Genomic DNA, 21276 nt, shown 5'->3' with positions numbered 1-21276 from the left:
CCTGGAAACAAGACCATCCAATCAGGAGCAGTGTAGAACACTTCCTGGAAAGAAGACCACCCAATCAGGAGCAGTGTAGAACATTTCCTGGAAACAAGACCATCCAATAAGAAGCAGTGTAGAACACTTCCTGGAAACAACAAGAATACCCAGTCAGGAGCAGTGTAGAAACACTTCCTGGAAACAAGACCACCCAGTCAGGAGCAGTGTAGAAACACTTCCTGGAAACAAGACCATCCAATCAGGAGCAGTGTAGAAACACTTCCTGGAAACAACAAGACCACCCAGTCAGGAGCAGTGTAGAACACTTCCTGGAAACAAGACCATCCAATCAGGAGCAGTGTAGAACACTTCCTGGAAACAACAAGAATACCCAGTCAGGAGCAGTGTAGAAACACTTCCTGGAAACAAGACCACCCAGTCAGGAGCAGTGTAGAAACACTTCCTGGAAACAAGACCATCCAATCAGGAGCAGTGTAGAAACACTTCCTGGAAACAACAAGACCACCCAGTCAGGAGCAGTGTAGAACACTTCCTGGAAACAAGACCATCCAATCAGGAGCAGTGTAGAACACTTCCTGGAAACAACAAGAATACCCAGTCAGGAGCAGTGTAGAACACTTCCTGGAAACAAGACCACCCAGTCAGGAGCAGTGTAGAAACACTTCCTGGAAACAAGACCACCCAGTCAGGAGCAGTGTAGAAACACTTCCTGGAAACAACAAGAATACCCAATCAGAAGCAGTGTAGAACTGTTCTGTCATTTCCCTGTGGAATAAAACAGATTTCATGTTCAAAAGCAGTAGAATAAAAGAAGTGGAACTGTTCTGAGTGTTTAATCACTTCCTGTCTGTTGTTTTGCTCATTCACGAGGAAGCAGCATTGAAGCGGATGTTGAACACTGACGTCATGACATCATACCATGGATCAAATGAATGTGAAATGTCATTATCTTGTTTTGAATATAATCAAACATTTTATTCATCACATGCTTCATAAACAGGTGAACAGTGAAACGCTTACGGCCCTTCCCAACAATGTAGAGAAAAATGATATAAAAAAAAAAAATGAAGAATAGTAAAATGACACAGCTGATCTTTCTGCCATCAGTCCACTTTTCAGAATAAAAGCCTTACTCTTGCTGCATCAGGTGTCCTACTTTCAATAGTCTACCACTTTTATCCATGACGAATCTTCAAGGAGATAATAATACATTAACTGATATCGGCCTCATAATAATGCATATATGCTGTTATTTGACAACTGCAGATGTGAACCAGATTAAATTGAATAAACTTTGTTTAAAAAAAAAAAACGAAAAGGCATTCTTGAGAGGTTTTATTTGTGAAAGAATCAATCCATTTCAAGAGCGGGTGAAACGCCTGTGATGAGAAAGTAACATTACCTTCATAGAAAGCATACAGGTTCCTCCGGTGAGTTATGGACCTAAGTCAATCATTGAAATGCAACAAGTCTGTTTTCTGTGCCTCCTAGTGTATATCTCTCATGAACAGATCCATATGAAATAAAACAATACACACACAACTTACACATGGAGAAAAAAAAAACAGTGCAGGTGTTATGTTATGATAGAAATGTAAACAGACCATCACACTACCAGTTGTGACAAGATGGAGTAGGTCTACAGCTCCACCTAGTGGTCATGTCGGGGAAAACATATTTTCCTTTACCTAAACCTTAACATAGGTGAACTAACCTCATTATAAAAAGGTAAACAACAGACGTGTTGAATAGTATCTGGAAGAAAACAGCTGCTGATATGGTTTGGATGTACTGCAACATGACATTAATGTGAAAGTAGGCATTTCAGTGCAGCGCTTGATAACAGTGGACTTTGAACTCTAATGAATAAGGCTTTTTGTCAAACCCAGTTTTTCAGGACCTGGAGTTTGACGTGACTTGTATACATAGAATCTAAAAAAAAAAAAGATGAATTGAACAAACTAAACATTCAGTGCAGCATGAGTTTCTCTATTCTACTGCTGCTGGCACTGCACGCCCTGGCCTCCCCCCTCATCGTCGTCAATATCGTCAAAGCTTGGCTTCCCTCCTCCGCTGCTGGCGCCCCTCTGTTGAGAGGAGCTGTGATCCATTTCCTTCAGGTCTACCTCCTCCATGTCGTCTGAGATCAGCTGCTCGTCTCTTGGAGGGAGGAGGGCCTCCAGTTGGGGGAGGAGGTGCTCTGGCAGCCAGTGTTTATCTGGGAACTCCACCTGGTGGCGAGGAGGAACATAGAGAAATGGGTTATGGGTCTGATAGGGTCTATTCCCTATCGTATGTGAACCCTTTGGAAATACCTGGATTTCTGCATAAATTGGTCTTAAAATTTGATCTGATCTTCATCTAGGTCACAACAATAGACAAACACAGTCTGCTTAAACTAATAACAGAAATTGTATTTTTCTTGTTTATATTGAATACATCATTTAAACAATCACAGTGTAGGTTGGAAAAATATGTCAAACCCCCTAGACTAATGACTTCTCCAAAAGCTAATTGGAGTCAGGAGTCAGCTAACCTGGAGTCTAATCAATGAGGTGAGATTGGAGATGTTGGTTAGGGCCCATGCACCCTATATAGTGCTCTACTTATCTAGGGAAATAAGGTGGCATTTCAGACAAACCGATACAGGCTCTGCAGCATTGAAGGTTCCCAAGAAGTGGCCTCCATCTTTCTTCAATGGAAGAAGTTTGGAACCACCAAGACTCTTCCTACAGCTGGCCATCCGGCCAAACTGAGCAATCGGGGTAGAAGAGCCTTGGTCAGGGAGGTGACCAAGAACATAATGGTCACTGACAGAGCACCAGAGTTCCTCTGTGAAGATGGGAGAACCTTCCAGAAGGACAACCATCTGCAGCACTCAATCATACTACTCCTCAGTAAAAGGTACATGACAGTCTGCTTGGAGTTTGCCAAAAGGCACCTAAAGGACTCTCAGAAACAAGATTCTCTGGGCTGACACCAAGATTGAACTATTTAGCCTGAATGCCAAGCGTCACATCTGGAGGAAACCTGGCACCATCCCTACGGTGAAGCATGGCGGTGGCAGCATCATGCTGTAGGGATGTTTTTCAGCAGACGGGACTGGGAGACTAGTCAGGATCGAGGGAAAGATGAACGGAGCAAAGTACAGAGAGATCCTTGATGAAAACCTGCTCTACAACACTCAGGACCTCAGACTGGGGCGAAGGTTCACCTACCAACAGGACAACAACCCTAAGCACACAGCCAAGACAATGCAGGAGTGGCTTCGCGACAACTCTCTGAATGTCATTGAGTGGCCCAGCCAGAGTCCGGACTTGAACCTGATCTCATGTATTAGTTAAATCATACTGTGTAGCCATCTATCATGTACACTACATGGACACACCTTCAAATTAGTGGCTTCGGCTATTTCTACCACACCCGTTGCTGATAGGTGTATAAAATTGAGCACAGAGCCATACAATCTCCATTGACAAACAGTGGCAGTAGAATGGCCTTACTGAAGAGCTCAGTGACTTTCAACGTGGCACCGTCATAGGATGCCACTTTTCAAACAAGTCATTTCGTCAAATTTCTGCCCTGCTGGAGCTGCGCCGGTCAATGGATCGGATCCCAGCCGGCGACCCAGAACAACGGCGCCGCAGAAGGAGCGGTCTTCTGGTCAGGCTCCGTAGACGGGCACATCGCGCACCGCTCCAGAGTATACTACTCGCCAATGTCCAGTCTGACAACAAGGTAGATGAAGTCTGAGCAAGGGCTGCCTTCCAGAGAGACATCAGAGATTGTAACATTCTCTGTTTCACGGAAACATGGCTCACTCAGGATATGTTGTCTGAGTCGGTACAGCCACCCGGTTTCTTCACGCATTGTGCCGACAGAAACAAACATCTCTCTGGTAGTGATATTTGTATACAAGTACCTCGGCGTACACATCACGGACAAACTGAAATGGTCCACCCACACAGACAGCGTGGTGAAGAAGGTGCAGCAGCGCCTCTTCAACCTCAGGAGGCTGAAGAAATATGGCTTGTCACCGAAAAAAAAACCTTTTACAGATGCACAATCGAGAGCATCCTGTCGGGCTGTATCACCGCCTGGTACGGCAACTGCTCCGCCCACAACCGTAAGGCTCTCCAGAGGGTAGTGAGGTCTGCACAACCCATCACCGGGGACAAACTACCTGCCCTCCAAGACACCTACACCACCCGATGTCACAGGAAGGCCAAAAAGATCATCAAGGACAACAACCACCCGAGCCACTGCCTGTTCACCCCGCTAACATCCAGAAGGCGAGGTCAGTACAGGTGCATCAAAGCTGGGACCGAGAGACTGAAAAACAGCTTCTATCTCAAGGCCATCAGACTGTTAAACAGCCATCACTAACATTGAGTGGCTGCTGCCAACATACTGACTCAACTCCACCCACTTTAATACGTCAGCACAACAACTGTTCGTCGGGAGCTTCATGAAATGGGTTTCCATGGTTGAGCAGCCACACACAAGCATAAGATCACCATGTGCAATGCTGGAGCGGTGTAAAGCTCGCCGCCATTGGACACTGGAGCAGTGGAAACCCGTTCTCCGGAGTGATGAATCACACTTCATCTGGGTTTGGCGGATGCCAGGAGAACGCTACCTGCCCAAAGGCATAGTGCCAACTGTAAAGTTTGGTGGAGGAGGAAAAATGGTCTGGGCCCGTTTTTCATGGTTCAGGTCCTTTAGTTCCAGTGAAGGGAAAATCTACAGCATACAATGACATTCTAGACGATTCTATACTTCCCACTTTGTGGCAACAGTTTCCTGTTTCAGCATGACAATGCCCCTGTGCACAAAGCGAGTTCTAGAAATGGTTTGTTGAGATCGGTGCGGAAGAACTTGACTGGCCTGCACAGAGCCCTGACCTCAACGAACACTTTTGGGATGAATTGGAACGCCGACTGCAAGCCAGGGCCTAATCGCCCAACATCACTAATGGTCTTGTGGCTGAATGGAAGCAAGTCCCTACAGCAATGTTCCAACATCTGGTGGAAATCCTTCCCAGAAGAGTGGAGGCTGTTATATCAGCTTACCATCTAGTAAGCCTTCCCAAATACATGAGCCTTCCCAATAGCTGTTATAGCAGCATGTTCCCATCTATAAAGCCTTCCAAATACTGTTTGAGAATTATAACCTTCAGAAAAGAGCTTTTAGCAGCAATGTTCCAACATCTGGTGGAAATCCTTCCCAGAAGAGTGGATGCTGTTATAGCAGCAATGGGGAGACCAACTCATTTTTCACATTTCAGTCATTTACAGACGCTCTTATCCAGAGCGACTTACAGTAGTGAATGCATACATTTCATACATTTTTATTTTCTTCCGTACTGGTCCCCCGTGGGAATCGAACCCACAACCCTGGCGTTGCAAACACATTGCAAATACCATGCTCTACCAACTGAGCCACACCCATCCCCCATGATTTTGTAATGAGATGTTTGACGAGCAGGTGTCCACATACTTTTGGTTGTGAGAAGCTATCATGTATTAGTTTTTTTTTTTTTTTTTGGTCATTTAGCAGACGCTCTTATCCAGAGCGACTTACAGTAGCAATTATAGTAAAGTGCCTTGCTCAAGGACTCCGATTTTTCAGCTAGTAGGCTCTGGGATTTGAACCAGCGACCCTTCAGTTACTGGCCCAACGCTCTTCCCACTAGGCTACCTGCCACTTAGTCAAATTTGTACCGCTTTTTAACGATGTGCCTTCAAACACTACATAGATGATTTGTAAAACCTATAACTGTTTCTCATGCCTTATAAAGGGTTCATAAATGTGGCATAACCACCATTGTCAAATGTGACATAGCCCACTATGTGTTTACATCATTAAGCCTTTATGTATGTGTTATAAATGATCGGACTTTAAGTCGAGCGTCATGCGGTAGTCTTTATAGACTAAGTTTTACAGGACTCTACATGGTGTCAATAAATAGGTTAATGTTTTTAGTGTTAAATGCTCTACAACAGATATTCCCAATGCCATTGGGGGTATCAACTCTCCTCTCTCGCCAAGTACAAATGTGATTCACGTTTTCAAACAGTCCTTTTTATATTTTCCAACGGGGCTGTACATTTGGGTGAGGTTTCTTTCTCCTGATCTGGGAGCTGCTCTGACAGCTGGTGCCTAAAGTTAGTGAGGGAGATATAAGTCTCCAGCTTCAGTGATTTTTTTTTCAGTTCGTTCCAGTCATTGGCAGCAGAGAACTGGAAGGAAAGGCGGCCGAAGGAGGTGTTGGCTTTAGGGGTGACCAGAGAGATATACCTGCTGGAGCGCGTGCTACGGGTGGGTGCTGCTATGGTGACCAGTGAACTGAGATAAGGCGGGGCTTTACCTAGCAGAGACTTGTAGATAACCTGTAGCCAGCGGGTTTGGCGACGAATGAACGCGAACTAGCGAGAGAGAGAGAGAGCACGCGAACTGGCGAGAGAGAGAGAGAGAGCACGCGAACTGGCGAGAGAGAGAGAGAGAGCACGCGAACTGGCGAGAGAGAGAGAGAGAGCACGCGAACTGGCGAGAGAGAGAGAGAGAGCACGCGAACTGGCGAGAGAGAGAGAGAGAGAGCACGCGAACTGGCGAGAGAGAGAGAGAGAGCACGCGAACTGGCGAGAGCACGCGAACTAGCGAGAGAGAGCACGCGAACTAGCGAGAGAGAGAGCACGCGAACTAGCGAGAGAGAGAGCACGCGAACTAGCGAGAGAGAGAGCACGCGAACTGGCGAGAGAGAGAGAGCACGCGAACTAGCGAGAGAGAGAGCACGCGAACTAGCGAGAGAGAGAGAGCACGCGAACTAGCGAGAGAGAGAGAGAGCACGCGAACTAGCGAGAGAGAGAGAGAGCACGCGAACTAGCGAGAGAGAGAGAGCACGCGAACTAGCGAGAGAGAGAGAGAGCACGCGAACTGGCGAGAGAGAGCGCGAACTGGCGAGAGAGAGAGAGAGCACGCGAACTGGCGAGAGAGAGAGAGAGCACGCGAACTGGCGAGAGAGAGAGAGAGCACGCGAACTGGCGAGAGAGAGAGAGAGCACGCGAACTGGCGAGAGAGAGAGAGAGCACGCGAACTGGCGAGAGAGAGAGAGCACGCGAACTGGCGAGAGAGAGCACGCGAACTGGCGAGAGAGAGAGAGCACGCGAACTGGCGAGAGAGAGAGAGCACGCGAACTGGCGAGAGAGAGAGAGCACGCGAACTGGCGAGAGAGAGAGAGCACGCGAACTGGCGAGAGAGAGAGCACGCGAACTAGCGAGAGAGAGAGAGCACGCGAACTAGCGAGAGAGAGAGAGCACGCGAACTAGCGAGAGAGAGAGAGCACGCGAACTAGCGAGAGAGAGAGAGCACGCGAACTAGCGAGAGAGAGAGAGCACGCGAACTAGCGAGTGAAGGTTTCATGTAGTGTTTTCCCCCTTACTGACATGCAGACCATTATGCATGTCTACTCTCATTCCTCCAGCCAAATCACAGGTTGGCCTTTGCAAATATGATCAAATCAGGATTCTATTATACAGTGAACAGTGTGAAGTTAAATTCAAAGTGTTGTATTGAATAGAATTGTGAATTTTCAGTGCGAGATTTTTTGAAAACGGGAACTAGTGTCCGGGGGGGACGAGGAAATGTTTCCACTGTGATATCGCGATACTACTCGGTATCGCGATACTTGGCCTGGTATCGTTTGAAAAATGTTGGCATCTTGATAACTCTACTATTTATCATGTTAAATCATATTGTGTAGCCACACACACACACACACACACACACACACACACACACACACACACACACACACACACACACACACACACACACACACACACACACACACACACACACACACACACACACACCTCATGTATTAGTTAAGTCAGACCAATAGAGCTTACTAACCTGGAATTGAATGATGAGCTGTCCTCTGTCGTATGGGTCTTTGTGGATGGGCATACCTTCATTATAGACACACCTCACATCGTTGGCCTTCACTACTTTACCTGGAAACAGAAAGATCACACAATCACGCAACTTGCATATTTTGTTGCGTTACAAAGTAGGAAACAAAATTAATGTTGATATTGTCTTTGATTGTACAACACTTAATATTACATAAAGTCAAAGTGAAAAAGACAATTCTACAAATTGATTAATAAAAAAGTTAAACAAATAGTTGTATTCACCTACATTGTTATGGCCAGCCCAAATAAGTTCAGCAGTATAAATGTGTTTAACCAAATCACATAATTTGCAGGGGTTCACTAAGTGAAATAACAGGCCAGAGATACTCTAGTACTACTTGAGAAGGTCCAATCACACAAATTTCCTTAGAATAAGGCTGTAATGTTACAAAATGTAAATTTTAATCCAAGTGGGGGGGGGGGTGAATTCTTCTAACAGCCACACTAAGGCATTACCTGGTGGAGAGGTGATGACGAGCTCCCTTCCATCTAGCGTACGGACGGTCTTCTTGAAGCCACAGAGGGCCTCAACCAGTTTGATGTTCATCTTCATGTGCAGGTCATCGTCCTGCCTCTGGTACACTGGGTGGTCCTGCTGGTCCAGGATGATCACCACGTCACCTGGTTCTAGACCGGGCTCCTGGTCGCCCTCACCGTGGAATGGTATCTTCTGACCCCCCTTCATACCTACAGGATACAGTAAATACGTCTTGGTTAGTTCATTACCTACCTACAGGTTACAGTAAATACGTCTTGGTTAGTTCATACCTACCTACAGGTTACAGTAAATACGTCTTGGTTAGTTCATACCTACAGGTTACAGTAAATATGTCTTGGTTAGTTCATACCTACAGGTTACAGTAAATACGTCTTGGTTAGTTCATACCTACAGGTTACAGTAAATACGTCTTGGTTAGTTCATACCTACAGGTTACAGTAAATATGTCTTGGTTAGTTCATACCTACAGGATACAGTAAATATGTCTTGGTTAGTTCATACCTACAGGTTACAGTAAATATGTCTTGGTTAGTTCATACCTACAGGTTACAGTAAATATGTCTTGGTTAGTTCATACCTACCTACAGGATACAGTAAATATGTCTTGGTTAGTTCATACCTACCTACAGGTTACAGTAAATACGTCTTGGTTAGTTCATACCTACCTACAGGTTACAGTAAATACGTCTTGATTAGTTCATTACCTACCTACAGGTTACAGTAAATACGTCTTGGTTAGTTCATACCTACCTACAGGTTACAGTAAATACGTCTTGGTTAGTTCATACCTACCTACAGGTTACAGTAAATACGTCTTGGTTAGTTCATTACCTACCTACAGGTTACAGTAAATACGTCTTGATTAGTTCATACCTACCTACAGGTTACAGTAAATATGTCTTGGTTAGTTCATACCTACAGGTTACAGTAAATATGTCTTGGTTAGTTCATACCTACCTACAGGATACAGTAAATATGTCTTGGTTAGTTCATACCTACCTACAGGTTACAGTAAATACGTCTTGGTTAGTTCATACCTACCTACAGGTTACAGTAAATACGTCTTGATTAGTTCATTACCTACCTACAGGTTACAGTAAATACGTCTTGGTTAGTTCATACCTACCTACAGGTTACAGTAAATACGTCTTGGTTAGTTCATACCTACCTACAGGTTACAGTAAATACGTCTTGGTTAGTTCATACCTACCTACAGGTTACAGTAAATATGTCTTGGTTAGTTCATACCTACAGGATACAGTAAATATGTCTTGATTAGTTCATACCTACCTACAGGTTACAGTAAATATGTCTTGGTTAGTTCATACCTACAGGTTACAGTAAATATGTCTTGGTTAGTTCATACCTACAGGATACAGTAAATACGTCTTGATTAGTTCATACCTACCTACAGGTTACAGTAAATATGTCTTGGTTAGTTCATACCTACAGGTTACAGTAAATATGTCTTGGTTAGTTCATACCTACAGGTTACAGTAAATACGTCTTGGTTAGTTCATACCTACAGGATACAGTAAATACGTCTTGGTTAGTTCATACCTACAGGATACAGTAAATACGTCTTGGTTAGTTCATACCTACCTACAGGTTACAGTAAATACGTCTTGGTTAGTTCATACCTACCTACAGGTTACAGTAAATATGTCTTGGTTAGTTCATACCTACAGGATACAGTAAATATGTCTTGGTTAGTTCATACCTACCTACAGGTTACAGTAAATACGTCTTGGTTAGTTCATACCTACCTACAGGATACAGTAAATACGTCTTGGTTAGTTCATACCTACCTACAGGTTACAGTAAATATGTCTTGGTTAGTTCATACCTACCTACAGGTTACAGTAAATATGTCTTGGTTAGTTCATACCTACCTACAGGTTACAGTAAATATGTCTTGGTTAGTTCATACCTACCTACAGGTTACAGTAAATATGTCTTGGTTAGTTCATACCTACCTACAGGTTACAGTAAATACGTCTTGGTTAGTTCATACCTACAGGTTACAGTAAATATGTCTTGGTTAGTTCATTACCTACCTACAGGTTACAGTAAATACATCTTGGTTAGTTCATACCTACCTACAGGTTACAGTAAATACATCTTGGTTAGTTCATACCTACCTACAGGTTACAGTAAATACGTCTTGGTTAGTTCATACCTACCTACAGGTTACAGTAAATACGTCTTGGTTAGTTCATACCTACCTACAGGTTACAGTAAATACGTCTTGGTTAGTTCATACCTACCTACAGGTTACAGTAAATACGTCTTGGTTAGTTCATACCTACCTACAGGTTACAGTAAATATGTCTTGGTTAGTTCATTACCTACCTACAGGTTACAGTAAATATGTCTTGGTTAGTTCATACCTACCTACAGGTTACAGTAAATATGTCTTGGTTAGTTCATACCTACCTACAGGTTACAGTAAATACGTCTTGGTTAGTTCATACCTACCTACAGGTTACAGTAAATACGTCTTGGTTAGTTCATTACCTACCTACAGGATACAGTAAATACGTCTTGGTTAGTTCATTACCTACCTACAGGATACAGTAAATACGTCTTGGTTAGTTCATTACCTACCTACAGGTTACAGTAAATACGTCTTGGTTAGTTCATACCTACCTACAGGTTACAGTAAATACGTCTTGGTTAGTTCATACCTACCTACAGGTTACAGTAAATACGTCTTGGTTAGTTCATACCTACCTACAGGTTACAGTAAATACGTCTTGGTTAGTTCATACCTACCTACAGGTTACAGTAAATACGTCTTGGTTAGTTCATACCTACCTACAGGTTACAGTAAATACGTCTTGATTAGTTCATACCTACCTACAGGTTACAGTAAATACGTCTTGGTTAGTTCATACCTACCTACAGGATACAGTAAATACGTCTTGGTTAGTTCATACCTACCTACAGGTTACAGTAAATACGTCTTGGTTAGTTCATACCTACCTACAGGTTACAGTAAATACGTCTTGGTTAGTTCATACCTACCTACAGGTTACAGTAAATACGTCTTGGTTAGTTCATACCTACCTACAGGTTACAGTAAATACGTCTTGGTTAGTTCATTACCTACCTACAGGTTACAGTAAATACGTCTTGGTTAGTTCATTACCTACCTACAGGTTACAGTAAATACGTCTTGGTTAGTTCATACCTACCTACAGGTTACAGTAAATACGTCTTGGTTAGTTCATACCTACCTACAGGTTACAGTAAATACGTCTTGGTTAGTTCATACCTACCTACAGGATACAGTAAATATGTCTTGGTTAGTTCATTACCTACCTACAGGTTACAGTAAATACGTCTTGGTTAGTTCATACCTACCTACAGGTTACAGTAAATACGTCTTGGTTAGTTCATACCTACCTACAGGTTACAGTAAATACGTCTTGGTTAGTTCATACCTACCTACAGGTTACAGTAAATACGTCTTGGTTAGTTCATACCTACCTACAGGTTACAGTAAATACGTCTTGGTTAGTTCATTACCTACCTACAGGTTACAGTAAATACGTCTTGGTTAGTTCATACCTACCTACAGGATACAGTAAATATGTCTTGGTTAGTTCATACCTACCTACAGGTTACAGTAAATATGTCTTGGTTAGTTCATACCTACCTACAGGTTACAGTAAATATGTCTTGGTTAGTTCATACCTACCTACAGGTTACAGTAAATACGTCTTGGTTAGTTCATACCTACAGGTTACAGTAAATACGTCTTGGTTAGTTCATTACCTACCTACAGGTTACAGTAAATACGTCTTGATTAGTTCATACCTACCTACAGGATACAGTAAATATGTCTTGGTTAGTTCATACCTACCTACAGGTTACAGTAAATATGTCTTGGTTAGTTCATACCTACCTACAGGTTACAGTAAATACGTCTTGGTTAGTTCATTACCTACCTACAGGTTACAGTAAATATGTCTTGGTTAGTTCATACCTACCTACAGGTTACAGTAAATATGTCTTGGTTAGTTCACTGGTATCTGTTCCTTTCTGCTGCCTACAGCTGACGGGAGTTTTAGACACTAGAGGGCGCCCTTGCTATTATTTACAGCAAGTCGAAACTTCTGATATTCAAACTCTAGGGCATTTGGGGAAAATCAATATCCCCTTTGGGGTGGGGGGTTTTATATCTTCTTAGTATTGTACAGTAAATAACTTATTTGAAACATCCCAACAAGGGAAGGAGGACCTCAAACAAACCTTTGTCAACGTGAACCTCTAGAATCTTCTTCTTGCGTTCAACTTTGTGTCCGTTGCAGGTCTTGCATCGGTCTTTAGAGTTGAAGCGTTCGCCCTCTCCCTGGCACTCTGCGCACATGGTCTGAATCTGCTGGATCATTCCTGGACCGATCTGCTGCACCTTGATCTCCACTCCTCTGCCTTTACATGACCCACACGTCTGCAAGGCACCCTTCTTACCGCCGTAACCTGCAGTAAAGAAAACCAGAGTAATGGACTTCAGAACCCGGGTGGAACGCGGAAGGAAGACACGAGACCTGGACCTGTATCCACGGAGTAAATGTGCTGATCTATGATCAGGTATCCCTCTTAGGGTTGGGGTCAGAGGGTTGGGGTCAGGGTTGGGGTCAGGGTTAGAGGGTTGGGGTCAGGGGTTGGGGTCGGGGTTAGAGGGTTGGGGTTAGAGGGTTGGGGTCAGAGGGTTGGGGTCAGAGGGTTGGGGTCAGAGGGTTGGGGTCAGGGTTAGGGGGTTGGGGTTGGGGTTGGGGTCAGGGTTAGAGGGTTGGGGTTGGGGTCAGGGTTAGAGGGTTGGGGTCAGAGGGTTGGGGTCAGAGGGTTGGGGTCAGGGTTAGGGGGTTGGGGTTGGGGTCAGGGTTAGAGGGTTGGGGTCAGAGGGTTGGGGTCAGAGGGTTGGGGTCAGAGGGTTGGGGTCAGGGTTAGAGGGTTGGGGTTGGGGTCAGAGGGTTGGGGTCAGAGGGTTAGAGGGTTGGGGTTGGGGTCAGAGGGTTGGGGTCAGAGGGTTAGAGGGTTGGGGTCAGGGTTGGGGTCAGGGTTAGAGGGTTGGGGTCAGGGTTGGGGTCAGGGTTAGAGGGTTGGGGTCAGGGTTAGAGTTAGGGGTCAGGGTTGGGGTTAGGGTCAGGGTTAGAGGGTTGGGGTTAGGGGGTTGGGGTCAGGGTTAGAGGGTTGGGGTTAGAGGGTTGGGGTCAGGGTTAGAGGGTTGGGGTCAGGGGTCAGGGTTGGGGTTAGGGTCAGGGTTAGAGGGTTGGGGTCAGGGTTGGGGTCAGGGGTCAGGGTTGGGGTTAGGGTCAGGGTTAGAGGGTTGGGGTCAGGGTTGGGGTCAGGGGTCAGGGTTGGGGTTAGGGTCAGGGTTAGAGGGTTGGGGTTAGGGGTTGGGGTCAGGGTTACGGTCAGGGTTAGGGTCAGGGTTAGAGGGTTGGGGTTAGGGGTTGGGGTCAGAGTGTTGGGGTTAGAGGGTTGGGGTCAGGGTTGGGGTCAGGGGTCAGGGTTGGGGTTAGGGTTAGAGGGTTGGGGTCAGGGTTGGGGTCAGGGGTCGGGGTTAGGGGGTTGGGGTCAGGGTTAGAGGGTTGGGGTTAGGGGGTTGGGGTCAGGGTTACGGTCAGGGTTAGGGTCAGGGTTAGAGGGTTGGGGTTAGGGGGTTGGGGTCAGGGTTGGGGTCAGGGGTCAGGGTTGGGGTTAGGGGGTTGGGGTCAGAGGGTCAGAGGGTTTAGGGTCAGGGTCAGTCATTATGATTTCAAAGGTAAAACTGATCCTACATCAGTACTCTGATAGATCTGTGACTATGGGCTCAGCTCTGATAATGGGGGAAGCTTTGTTTCGATATTGGATCTCAACATACCTTCACATTTTCCACAGATGACGTTTTTCTGCAGGGCCAATTTCCTCTTGGTTCCATTGTACATCTCCTCCAGGGTCACAGTGAGCTGATGGACCACGTTTTTACCTGGACCAAACACACAATCATATTTCTGTAACACAAATAACAGATAACGGGGCAGTTTCCTGGACACAGATTAGCCTAATCCTGGACTAAAAACGTTTATTTTTTATTTTTCCCTCAATAGACATTCCTCCATTGGTCTTGCTTTCTAGCCCTGGACTAGTGTAAACCTCATCTGTGAAACCGCCCCAATACGAGACAGGACATTTGTAACATTTAGTAATACCTCTCCTATCCTTCTGAGGCATTCTTCCTCCGCCTCCAAAGAACATGTTGAATATGTCCATAGGAGAACCGCCTCCTCCCATGCCGCCATCCTTGATAGCCTGCTCTCCACCCTGGTCATACAGGTCCCTCTTCTTAGGCTCCGACAGAACCTCATAGGCCTGAGATATCAGCTTGAACTGGAGGCGAGAGACCGTTATGTCAATATCATGCCAAAAAGGTTTTTTTTTTTTATGCTTATAACACCGTAATAACCAAACGCCATAACAATTGTAGCTACATTTCAACATTTGTGTCTTTTACTGCAATACGTAAAAGATGGAATAGATTTTTCCTTTCAATATTAGTGTGGACTTTCCTTATTATCCCCCAGTTTAACTGCCATATCAATACAGCTAGTCAGTGTGAAAATAAATGTATCCTTGCTTCTCTGAAGAAATTAATCCTTATGCAACACCACTCATCTTAGGCTTCAGGCTAATTTTACGGTGAGAGAACAACTGAAGAGCAAACAGGTGCGTGTTATTTTCAGTGCTCACCCAGTACATTTAAACTAGCCTAGAGCAGAGCTAAGGTGGCGCTGCAATCCCACCCTGGTCTCAGACTAGACGTAACATTGTAAACGTTTGTTCAGTATACATTTGAGTGTCCCGGAAACAAACACAAAATGCAACAGTCGCAAAGATTTTACTGAGTTACAGTTCATACAAGGAAATCAGTTAATTGAAATAAATTCATTAGGCCCTAATCTATGGATTTCACATGACCTCCATACCAGGCGGTGTCAGAGGAAAGCCCTAAAAATTGTTAAAGACTCCAGCCACCCTAGTCATAGACTGGTCTCTCTGCTACCGGACGGCAAGCGGTAACGGAGCGCCAAGTCTAGGTCCAAAAGGCTTCTACCCCCAAGCCATAAGACTCCTGAACATCTAATCAAATGGCTATCCAGACTATTTGCATTGTCCCCCACCCCCTTTTTTACACTGCTGCTACTCTGGTTATTATATATGCATAGTCACTTTAATAACTACCTACATGTACCTCAAATCAAACTTTATTTGTCACATGCACCGAATATAACAAGTGTAGACCTTACCGTGAAATGCTTACTTACAATCCCTTAACTTCACTAGGATAGAGGGCAGCATTCGGAATTTTGGATGAAAAGCGTGCCCAAATTAAACTGCCTGCTACTCAGGCCCAGAAGCTAGGATATGCATATAATTGGTAGATTTGGATAGAAAACACAAAAGTTTCCAAAACTGTTAGAATAATGTCTGTGAGTATAACAGAACTCATATGGCAGGTGAAAACCTGAGGAAAATCCATCCAGGAAGTACTATTATTTGGAAATGCCTGTTTTTCCATTGAAAGCCTATCCACCATACAAAGACTTAGGACCCAGTTCACGATCTCTATGGCTTCCTCTACATGTGGCCAGTCTTTAGGCATTGTTTCAGGCTTTTACTCTGAAAAATTAGGGAGATACAGCACTTTCAATGAGTGGACAGTGGAAATTTCCAGACATGAGTCCAGCGCGCGACCAGGAGCGCGCCTTTCTTGTTTCTCCTTTTCTGTTGACGAAGCTTTGGTCCGGTTGAAATATTATTGATTATTTATGACAAAAACAACCCGAGGATTGATTTTAAACATCGTTTGACATGTTTCTACAAACTTTTATTGTACTTTGACTTTGTCTGGATGTTAAGAGCACGCTTTGTGCCTTTGGATTACTGAACTAAAACGCACCAACAAAACAGAGGTTTTTGGACATAAAGAGGGGCATTATCAAACAAAACAAACATTTGTGTAACATGGAGTCCTGGGAGTGCCACCAGATGAAGATCAAAGGTAAGTGATTAATTTAGTCGCTATTTCTGACTTTTGTGAGTCCTCTCCTTGGCTGGAAAATATCTATGGTTTCTTATGGGATTTCTGTTTGAATTTGGCGCCCTGCAATTTCACTGGCTGTTGTCGCGGTGGGACGCTAGCGTCCCAATGATACCAGAGAGGTTAAGGAGCCTTTTGGTCCTAGACTTGGTGCTCCAGTACCGCTTGCTGTGCGGTAGCAGAGAAAACAGTCTATGACTTGGGTGACTGGAGTCTGACAATTTTATGGGCTTTCCTCTGACATCGCCTATTATAAAAAAGGTAGGGGTGTGGATCAGAAAACCAGTCAGTATCTGGTGTGACCACCATTTGCCTCATGCAGCGCTACACATCTCCTTCACATAGAGTTGATCAGGCTGTTGATTGTGGCCTGTGGAATGTTGTCCCACACCTCTTCAATGGCTGTGTGAAGTTTCTGGATATTGGCGGGAACTGGAACACGCTGTCGTACACGTCAATCCAGAGCATCCCAAACATGCTCAATGGGTGACATGTCTGAGTATGCAGGCCATGGAAGAACTGGGACATTTTCAGCTTCCAGAAATAGTGTACAGATCCTTGGGACATGGGGCTGTGCATTATCATGCTGAAACATGAGGTGATGGAGGAGGATGAATGGCGATGTTGCTCATGATCTCATCATGGCATCTCTGTGCATTCAAATTGCCATCGATAAAATGCAATGGTGTCCGTTGTCCATAGCTTATGCCTGCCCATAGATACCATAACCCCACCATGGGGCACAACGTTCATAACGTTTTGACGTCAGCAAACCGCTCGCCAACACAACGCCTTACACGTGGTCTGTGGTTGTGAGGCCGGTCAGACGTACTGCCGAAGTCTAAAACCAATGTTGGAGGCAACAGATTTGGTGGATATTCTGCAGTCAGCATGCCAATTTGACACTCCCTCAACTTGAGACAATCTGTGGAATTGTGTTGTGAGACAAAACTGGACATTTTAGAGTGGCTTTTTATTGTCCCCCAGCACAAGGTGCACCTGTGTAATGATCAGGTTGTTTAATCCACTTCTTGATATGCCACACCTGTAAGGATTAGCTTGGCAAAGGAGAAATGCTCACTAACAGGGATTTAAACAAGTTTGTGCACAAAATTTGAGAAATAAGTTTTTTGTGTGTATGGAACATTTCTGGGATCTTTTATTTCAGCTCATGAAACATGGGACCAACACTTTACATGTTGCGTTTATTTTTGTTCCGTGTAGTATAAGTTATGTTTGGTTACAAAAAGGCAGATGGTTACTTAATTGGGTGCTTGGTTGGGATGGAAACAAAACAAAACACAAACATCTTGCAACCCAACAGTTGTGAGTTCGAATCACTGACAACTTTCGCTAATTAGCCACTTTTATGCAACTTAGCATGTTAGCTGACCCTTCCCCTAACCTAACTCTTAAATTTAACCCTAACCCCCTGGCCTAGCTAATTAATGTTAGCCACCTAGACAGAATTTGTAACATACATTGAGCAAATATGTAACATATTGTACTTTTTGGAAATCCGTTTTGCAAAGTCGTAACATAAATTACGAATTACATGTTGTATTATCATACCAAAATGGGTGATGGACATTGACAAAATGAATACATACCATTAAAAAAATAAAAAAAATAAACATCATCATACTAAACAGAGTGTCTCGGATATACGTACAGAATAGTACGAAATGCTCTGAGACCAGGTTGGCAAACCACACAGCTCCTTCCAGAATGTTCCTTAATCACATGGCCCCTGTCAGTCCTGGAAGCCATGTGCGCTGTTTTAAAATAGCCGTGTCTGCAGTCAGCTTACCTTCTCTCCTTCATTCGGGTTCTTGTCCGGATGGTATTTCAGTGCCAGTTTTCTGTACGCTTTTTTAATCTCGTCCGGTGTGGCTTTAGGGTTCACACCTAAAGTGTCATAGAAACCGGTCTCTTTAACCATCTCCGTGGTCGGATCTGTAGTAACTAACCGGAGAGAGACGTGAGAATTAGATACAACAAATAAAAATGACTGTTAGCCCTAAAAGCGAGTAAAACTAACCTCCTTCTTTGAAGTTAAAGATTAGCGGGAATATTAGCTACCATGTAGCTAGAAATACCGATAAAAACTACAATGTTATGTTTGAAATAAATAGCCACATATACTAGTTGGCTATACTAGCCTACTAAAACTAGAATCTCGTCTAGCAATGCTAGTAAGCTGTCGTCTGTTTTTAATCGAAAGAGCTTGTTCTAATGAAAGGCAAATATAGAAAACAAAATATTACAATTCACTAGTAACAGTCTCTTTACCTTCCCAGTAAACCCATAGTAACATAATGTCTCTTTACCTTTCCAGTAAACCCATAGCAACATAAAGTATATTTTACCTTCCCAGTAAACCCATAGCAACATAAAGTATCTTTACCTTTCCACCAGTAAACCCATAGTAACATAAAGTCTCTTTACCTTTCCAGTAAACCCATAGCAACATAAAGTCTCTTTACCTTTCCACCAGTAAACCCATAGTAACATAAAGTATATTTTACCTTCCTCGTAAGTCCCAGTGAACGTCGTGCTTGAACAGTGCTGTCCGGGAAGACGGCCGGTCCTTTAAATATGGCGGACTGTGCCAGAACTTTCTGCAGCTCCTGTGACGCCCTGATAGACGCGTCTAGAAACAGCGGACGAGCCGTTGTCTAAACAGCGACGATCAGCCTGATAGACGCGTCTAGAAACAGCGGACGAGCCTGTCTCAGACCGTCCCTGTCGATCAGCCTGATAGACGTCGCCTGTCGTACCTATGGTCTAGAAACAGAGGACGAGCCTGTCGATCAGCCTGATAAATAATGCGGTAATGATAAATCATGCGGTAATGATAAATAATGCGGAAATGATAAATCATGCGGTAATGATAAATCTGCTAATGTAAATCAAAGTAATGATAAATCATGCGGTAATGATAAATAATGCAGTAATGATAAATAATGCGGTAATGATAAATCATAAGGTAATGATAAATAATGCTGTAATAGCCTACATTTTGTCTTCATTATTGTGACAGGCTCATGTTTTACCCGACACTATTTCTATAGCAGGTCGCTTTACTTTCTCACCTGGTTATTGTTTTCAAACAGGTATTATTACCACTGGCAGATAAACTTAACACTAAATATACACTTTTCCAGACATAAATGCACAAACAATATTTTGGGCAATTAATGCGCTCACTTTACTACCAGCAGAAGAGGAAAAATAGACTCGCTTTCTAATTTGAAGTGCATGATGGCGTTGACACTCACGTGTGTGAACTCTTAAAAATACACTTTTCGATGGATTTGGCGTTTTAAAAGACCTTCACTTGAAAATCAAGAAAAAGCAGTATTGTAATGAAACAGGGAGCAGGTCTCGAACCCTCCACCTTCTAGCTCCGCGTTTATAAACCCAGGCTCGTTACAGTATTGTTTGTCCTTTTTGAGACGCCGTAGCCAATAGACCTACACTTCCTCCTCAAATCGTTCAGGATTTCTAAAGTAACTTTACAATTTAGTCGCGCAATTTTTACATCTAAGATGTTTGGTGCAGTATTTTTCAATGACCAAAAAAAAGTCATGAAAACGACTCGTATCTCGTTGAATGACCGGACTGTTGATCAGTCACCGATGAAGGGGTTTAGACCACCGACCTCGTTCTGGCTCCAGAAAGAAAAGTCTTGTCCCTTTCCATTCCCCAGTGTTTGGATAATATATTGCGAGTGGAGGAATGTGTGCAGGTAGCCTAGTAAAATACTGTAATGAAACAGCAGGGAGGGAGCAGGTCTCGAACCCTCGACCTTCTAGCCCGAAGTCCAGCGCGCTGTCGACTGTGCCGCAAAAACATGCTCAAACGGCAGAGTCGATATCCACGTTTTATAAACCCAGGGTCGTTACAATACCTTTAAAGTGATTGTTTGACAATCCCATGGGGGTAAAAATCATGACTGGTTGTGTTTATACCACAATAAAAGGTAATACATTTGAAAAGTTAAATGACAAAACTTTATGACTCGGCCCACAGAGAAGATATTGAATTGATAGGGACTGTAAATATAACTATGATTAGGTCCCATGGCCTGCCGCCTACAGCACCATTTTCCAACAACACATAACACCTCACAATAGTCTGCCCAAAAAACAATGATATCTTCTCTCACCTAGTGGCATGAGCGCTGTTTAGCTGATCGTTGATGCCACCCTGTGATAAACAGTGGCCAGTTTTGCCAAAGGCAGGGACGCTAAATATTTAGCTTGTCCGTTTCCCAGCGCGCCTCTCCAGGCTGCCGGTGGAGAGACTCGGCGCTGTGATGCTCCAACAACGCTCCATAACATGGATTTAACATAAGTGATTTAGCAGATGGAGGAAACGGTAGAAAGAGTAGTAGTCTATCTGGTTGTTCTGTAACCCATAGACTACATGTACCATCATGTCATGAGACAGACACAGTTTCAATCATTAACTTATTAATGAGGAGAGCGAGTGCAGGAGAAAGTCAACTACATTTTGACATTTACATTTTAGTCATTTAGCAGACGCTCTTATCCATGAGCGACTTACAGTAGTGAATGCATACATTTCATATATTTTTTTTCTGTACTGGTCACCCGTGGGAATTGAACCCACAACCCTGGCGTTGCAAACACCACGCTCTACCAACTGAGCCACACGAGGCCTAAAAAGGTAAGCGGGCAGAC

The 21276-nt window shown here is 43.9% G+C and overlaps 1 protein-coding gene across 1 annotated transcript; it reads right to left on the bottom strand.

Annotated features, from left to right (window-relative positions):
• Positions 1–1323: 1323 nt before the first annotated feature.
• On the bottom strand, positions 1324–19240 carry dnaja (DnaJ heat shock protein family (Hsp40) member A). The gene is made up of 8 exons (XM_045706121.1): positions 19096–19240; positions 18378–18532; positions 14679–14856; positions 14351–14455; positions 12736–12963; positions 8436–8666; positions 7918–8018; positions 1324–2234 (listed from the first exon to the last, which is right to left on the bottom strand). Exons 2-8 carry the CDS (start codon positions 18507–18509, stop codon positions 1998–2000), a joined length of 1212 nt encoding a protein of 403 aa, XP_045562077.1. The 5' UTR covers positions 18510–18532; positions 19096–19240; the 3' UTR covers positions 1324–1997.
• Positions 19241–21276: the final 2036 nt, after the last annotated feature.

Source organism: Salmo salar, chromosome ssa23 (genome assembly GCF_905237065.1).
Source record: "Salmo salar chromosome ssa23, Ssal_v3.1, whole genome shotgun sequence".
Lineage (NCBI taxonomy): Eukaryota > Metazoa > Chordata > Actinopteri > Salmoniformes > Salmonidae > Salmo > Salmo salar.
Note: the sequence above shows the minus strand (reverse complement) of the source record. Positions and strands in the feature narration are given on the sequence as shown.

What these genes read in the sequence shown, in the direction of transcription:
- dnaja (XM_045706121.1), bottom strand. Translation starts at nt 18,509, where the DNA reads ATGGTTAAAGAGACCGGTTTCTATGACACTTTAGGTGTGAACCCTAAA. An exon ending in GCCTCAGAAGGATAGGAGAG is followed by an intron (nt 14,456 to 14,678) that starts GTATTACTAAAT and finishes TGTTTGGTCCAG; the next exon opens with GTAAAAACGTGGTCCATCAG. An exon ending in CGTCATCACCTCTCCACCAG is followed by an intron (nt 8,019 to 8,435) that starts GTAATGCCTTAG and finishes TTCTGTTTCCAG; the next exon opens with GTAAAGTAGTGAAGGCCAAC.